The 6,270-nt window shown below is 43.4% G+C and overlaps 1 protein-coding gene across 1 annotated transcript in view; it reads right to left on the bottom strand.

Moving 5' to 3' along the window:
• Positions 1-2,476: 2,476 nt before the first annotated feature.
• The window catches only part of SGMS1 (sphingomyelin synthase 1), a 15,586-nt gene continuing 11,792 nt past the window's right edge, over positions 2,477-6,270 (bottom strand). Inside the window, exons 4-5 of the mRNA XM_010185941.1 lie at positions 5,965-6,131; positions 2,477-3,240 (exon numbers count right to left, since the gene is read on the bottom strand). Coding sequence (XP_010184243.1) covers positions 3,061-3,240; positions 5,965-6,131 — 347 coding nt within the window. The 3' untranslated portion in view covers positions 2,477-3,060. The remainder of the gene's footprint in view (positions 3,241-5,964; positions 6,132-6,270) is intronic.

Raw genomic sequence — 6,270 nt, 5'->3', positions numbered from 1 at the left:
TTCTCCAGAAAGCAAAGGCCAAGGAATCACTGGAGATGTACCATACCTGCGTGGTTTTGGGGGGAAGGCAACTGAAATGCTTGAAAGTGGGAAATCCAGGATCCCCAATCGTTAGCGCAACGCTAAACGACGAGTGGTTGCGCTCCCCACGCCGGTCCCCGCAGCATTAGCACCATCGCAAGCCATCACCCATCTTAAAAAAGCCGGTGCTGCCAAGCAGATACTCGCAGGGCAGGAGCCCAAGGCAGCGCAAGAGCCACAGCCTGGAGTTACCACTGATGCACGACAATTTTGTCCCGTATCTACTCCTCTCGGTCCCCTCCTCCGGCCCAGGCAGCACCCAGCACAAGGCCACGCCGCCGAGCGGTACCGCTGCGCCTGCCCAGGGTTATTTCTCAAGACAGCATGCTCTGCCAAAGCACAGCTCGGCTGTGAAAACAACAAACAAACAAAGAAAAGAAACCAAGTTTAGCAAGATCCATGCAGTAAGTCAGACACTACAATGCAGGATTCAGCAGATAGGTTCCATTTAATGAATGTCATGTGCATATATCCATACATTTACTTATGTCAATGGTTTTGATGTGCGTGATGCCAGGTCTTGAAAAATCTACTTGTTCCTTTACATCTGGGAGCGTGAAACCTCTCAAGCAATCATCTCGTGGTGGCTTTCTTTTTTTTTTTTTTTTTAAAAATAATATTTAAAAAAATATATTTAAAATAAAAAAAATAAGCAACTTTCAACCACACAGTTGCAAAGATAAAGATGGCTTTCTTTTTTTTTTTTTTTTAAAAATAATATTTAAAAAAATATATTTAAAATAAAAAAAATAAGCAACTTTCAACCACACAGTTGCAAAGATAAAGACCGTGAATTGCAGAGCTGGTCCCTAAAATTCACAGCCAGCTTTGCAAATGCCGCTGCAAAGGGTTTTGCCAAGCAGCACAGGGCGTGAAGAGATCCTGTCCCTACCAGGGACAGAGAGAACCGGTCTGGCCTCCCAAGCAACAGCCAGGCGAAGCAGCACAAGTAACAGCCCTCCACTCCTCGAGGAAGTTTCCAGCCAAGGCTGAGGAACAGGGCAGAGTAGAGAGAAACCACCCCCGGAAAAAAAGAAAAGAAAAAGAATCATCGAATCATGGAGTCATTTAGGTTTTCACCAGCATGTACTCACAGGAATGTCCCTCTTTTTTTCGGGTTTTGGGGTTTTTTTTCAGGGTTTAAATGACAGGAGTGGTGGGCCCGGGGGTCATGCACGTTCACTCCGCAACGCGCTCCGTCCCAGCAGTTTTGGGGTAGATTTTTCAAGGCCTGGTGATGGCTCCCAGGAAGGCTTCTCCCATCCACTCCTGGCTCCCGCACGATCAGAATCTATTGCATAGCATTTATTTCAGATAAGGCACCATTTTGCCCAATGCGAACAGCAATTCGAAATCAATGCAGTTTCCATACAGTCCAAATTTGATGGCCTATAGTGCAATAACACATGAAATCAAAGGCAAGGGTTGGAAGAATAAACCCAGCTTTAAATTTGAACTTAAAGATTAAAAAGATAAAGGAAACTACATTTTTCAAAAGCCTTTTTATTTTCCTTCACCATTGTTGTTTTACAATACAAATATCACCTTGTGAATACACAAAAACCCTACAGAAGATAACTCTGCTTCACGTAAAATACAGACTGGATATATATATATTTATATATATATTTTTCTCTTCTTCATTCTTTTTAAAAAAAACCCTATTTCGTTCTGCACATTGGCAAGTTTAGGATAGAATACTTCCCCAGACATACAGTATGTATGGTAGGAGTGAAACTTAGAATTACATGCAGTTTCTGCACGAGTAATTTTAAAGAAATAGATTCTCTCTGTTGTTTTTCAACAACAGTTCAATAGGGGATGGAGAAATCATTCGCAGTTCACTCAGTGATCATTTGTAAAATTCTTAAAAAACAGGAATTCATGGCTGTTTCGCTTTTTAAAACACAGCTACCGAGTAGACAAGAAAGTGAAACCTTTTCGTTTGACCTGCCCGCAATGTGTGAGCAAGATCGGACCCTTTTTATTTGGTTGTCTTCCATACACATGGCAATTTCAATATTATAAGCAAATTTCCAGTTTAATTTAGCTATAAATGCAAAAATTAGTAATTATACAGTGTATATATAATTCTGCTTTCATGGAATACTTTATTTTAAATAAAAACATTTAAAGACTGCCTACTGACCATACAATCAAGACAAGAAAGGCACTAGAAACATAGACAAATCTCTCTCTCCCAAGAAGCATTTTCTTTAAATTTTAACTCTCTATTATCTGACAAGTAAAAATCTGTTTAAATTTAATTTTCATACACATTTTGAAAAATAAAGTTAGGAAATACTTAGAAAATCACTTTACAACTTTTTTCTTTTTTTCTGGTTTTTTTTTTTTTTTTTTTCCTTTTTTTTTTTTTAAATTTTTTTTTGCACTTTTTGACACAGTCACTGCAGATTCTACAAAACCAAGATTACCAAACCTCCCTGTGTCTGTCATCTTATTCATAGCGCGGTGCGACAGGTAGAAAGATTTCTCGATTTCACCCAAGGCAGGTATTTAGAAACCTTCATAGAGTCATTTGCTAGAAAATGGCTTACAGCCCAATCTTTGGGGCAAGAGATATGAAAAGTATGTTTTCCCAAGAAAATAATATGCTTTATTCCCAGACGCGACTGGAAAGACCAGAACTCATGATATAAAAGCTTTCATTTATGCTGCCGCATCATATACAAAGGAACACGGTGATGGGTAAATGTCAATCCCACATCTATTAACAAGAAATGTATAACAGTGCATGAGAAGTTAAATTTTCTTTATTGTTGTCCAACGCAGATCCTTTGGAGAGAAAAAAAGATCACAGTGCTTACCAGGTAACTGAATAGGTTAAGTCAAGGGAACTGTTAAAAGAAAGGGTTAGGGAGCAGGTTGATTTCTTTTTTTTTTTATGGCATCTTCTCGTATGGAGTTCTTAGCACTTGGGACAAGTCCTCTGCCCCTGTTGTGTCCGCTGACACGCTGTTATGTGTCGTTCACCAAGCGGCTGTATTTCACCTGCCTGCCCCTGTGCAGCACTGGCCAGGGGAAGGGCCAGTGGTAGGAGCGAGGTACAATTCCTTGGACATTCTTTTCTAAGTACTGGAAGGGTTTGTACCACCAGACCCTTGCGAGGAGGTTAGTTTGGGAAGCTTCTTTTAGCACCTGCACAAAGACAATGAGAAAAAAAGAAGAAAAGATAATTACAGAAGAGCACGTTGCTTATTTGCACAACTTCATTGTGTCTTGCTTACAGCTGCTTCCAAAAAATCTCTTGGTGTTTAGAAATACCTCCCAAACAAGTCTGCATGGACAAATCGTAGAATCACTAAGGTTGGGAAAGATCATCAAGTCCAACCGCCAACCCAACACTGCCATGCCCACGAAACCATGTCCTGAATTGCCGTGTCTACATGTTTTTGAAACAGGGATGGTGACTCCACCAAGTCACCGAGAGGAAAGGAAGTCAACAAGTCACCAAGGAAAGGCCAAGAGGAGCCAAGCGACTTTTCCACAGCCTCCCTGCGTACACCAAACGTCGCTCCCAACAACACTGGGAGCAACCATTCAATGGTCCCATAGGAAAAGAAAGACGGCCCTAAAGATCAGTGTCTGCTCTCCTTAGGGAATGAAAACAACCAGCCCAAAGCAGAGCTGTTTCCATACGTATCTCTAAACTCACAGGTAGCTCAAGAATCACTTCAGAGCCTGGCTGGGTGCCTCCAGAGCAACAAGCAAGGCAACCAGAGGAGGTAACAAACCCTCCCATGCTCTCAAGCTGCCCCCACCCACCCTTTTGCTTCTCCCAGCCATGAGGAAACCATAGCTGAGACACAAGGAGTGGGAGGAAGGGAGTTACCCAGCTGCCACATTTTCAAAGCCAGAGCAGGGAAGCACTGCACCAGCCCACCACAAACTGCAAGCGCACGGCTTGTACGCTAAGCTTTCTTTCCATGTCATAAATAAAACGAAATCCACTTTAGCTCTAGTGGGCTCTTGCTTTTAATTTAAAAGTCACAGACAAGCCACAGCCCTCTGCACATGGAACAGCATCAGGAAGGAGAGACTGGCACACACACATGCAGTTAGGTAAGGATCCAAGGACTGGCATTTCCCAACATCTGAGCAGCTTAGGGAAGCGATGTTGAGCCATCTTCTGAGTCACATCATGCAGCAAAACAGGTAATATTTCCACACAGTGAGGCAAAGGGCTTTCCTGAAGCAAGTCCTCATTAGCACTCAAGGCCATCCTGACTTCAGTAGCTTCCAGCTTGGAAGCACAGCCACTTAGCACCATTGTTTTGACAGAGCCCAGGAGCAAATTCAAGGTGTGGAAATCAGTCTGGTGATGTCTGACAAGAGTTATGGAGTCTGGGCACAGATTACTACTGAACACAGTGGTTCCCAAACTGGCTGAACATTTTTGGTGCCAAAAACATACCACAGGGCTTGACTGTGGTCTGTTGCTCCAAGTAACACCAAAACCTACTGGAATAAAATGAAGTGGTAGCGAGAAGACCTCGGTATGATCTAAAAATCTGTACCATCACAATAGTAACGGATTTCCTATCATCATACCAGGTCTTCCTTAAACATAACTAACTGAAGCCATATGTAATAGATAAGTAAAACATCTTTTTCAATGTCGTGCAGAAAGTATTTGGTCACCAATTTGCTGTTACAGACCTAAGAGTAAGTTTCTCTTAACTCACTACGCCTTTCCCATATAGAACAGACTTGCACATTTTCTCCTGCATTCCTCACCATTGTAGGCTCATCTCTTTGCTAGCAAGAAAGCAAGGACAGCAAGAATGACATGAGACCGCATTTAGACTTCTTCATTTGACCTTTGAATCATTTACTGCTGCTCTCTGGTTGAGTATTACAAACCATGCTTTGCTCTCTCCCATTGAGTGCTGTGTCTCCTCCTAAGCAGCTCCTTGTTCTCAGTGTTTCCCTCATCACCCTACTTTTCATGCCTTCCCAGACACAGGCCTTAGGACAGGAGCAGCCTGTTCTCTACCACACTACTCTCCACAAGGAAACCATTTCCCTTTGTCAGGGGAACTTACCACCACTTGGAAACACTTTGAAAAACTGCTTCAATTTTTGTGAGGCCTCATGCTATTCTTCAAGAGATCTGTCATCTAACCAAAGAGCACAAGTGACAGAATACAAGGAAAACCCAGCTGACTTCAACCAAAAAAACCCACAAAAAAACCAAAAAACCCACAAAAAAGACTCAACAAAACACCACAAAACCCAAAACAACCCAAGGCAAAAAGAACCCGCACCACATCTAAATGCCATCACAAAACTGGCAAACTAGCCCAAATTCAGAAGGACTTCAAAAGATGAGGTTACACAGCAGAAGCAAAGAGGCCTGCCTGCGCACAGATCTTCAGACATTTTTATTGTCAAGATGCAAGATGAACCCAACTGATGATGGTTTCTGCAAACCCAGTACGAGGGGGCAGGAGAGGGATGCTCCCCAGGACACACGTGAGTCCACTCCTACTCCTGCAGAAAGACTCAAGTCAAAGTGGGTATTTGCCACGACCACACTATGGGAAAGCCAGTGATAGCCAATGCCAGGACAAGGGGCAATGGTCCCAAGCTGGAGCACAGGAGGTTCAATCTGAACATGAGGAAAAACTTTTTCACTGTGAGGGTAACACAGCATGGCCCAGGCTGCCCAGAGAGGTTGTGGAGTCTCCTTCTCTGCAGACATTCAAAACCCGCCTGGCCGTGTTCCTGTGTGACCTGCTCTGGTGATCCTGCTCTGGCAGGGGTTGGACTGGATGAGCTTTCAAGGTCTCTTCTAACTCCTGATATTCTGTGATTCTGTGAAGCGGAGCCACATGGATCCAAGGACCGGGAGACACTTACTTGCTGGTTGGCCATTGTGTGATACCACCAGAAAAGTCTTGTAGTGATGTAGTAAGCCACCACCACGTCCACAGTGTAGTGGTCATGAGCAAGGAGGATGCAGAACATCCCAACCATGCTGAGCGCCCAGCAAAGCCAGTGATACCACCAGAGTCGCCGCGGGGAATCTGGAACGAAGCAGAAGCAGCGATTAATTGAAAGCTTAACATTATCAGCATGTAAGACTACTGCTGTATTTAGCAGAGGACACAGACCACAAACCTGGGTGGGTGGTGCAATGCCAGCATCAAGATTAAGAGCAGGAAT

The sequence above is a fragment of the Mesitornis unicolor genome, unplaced genomic scaffold (genome assembly GCF_000695765.1).
Source record: "Mesitornis unicolor isolate BGI_N332 unplaced genomic scaffold, ASM69576v1 scaffold9016, whole genome shotgun sequence".
Lineage (NCBI taxonomy): Eukaryota > Metazoa > Chordata > Aves > Mesitornithiformes > Mesitornithidae > Mesitornis > Mesitornis unicolor.
This window is presented reverse-complemented; position numbering and strand designations above follow the sequence as displayed.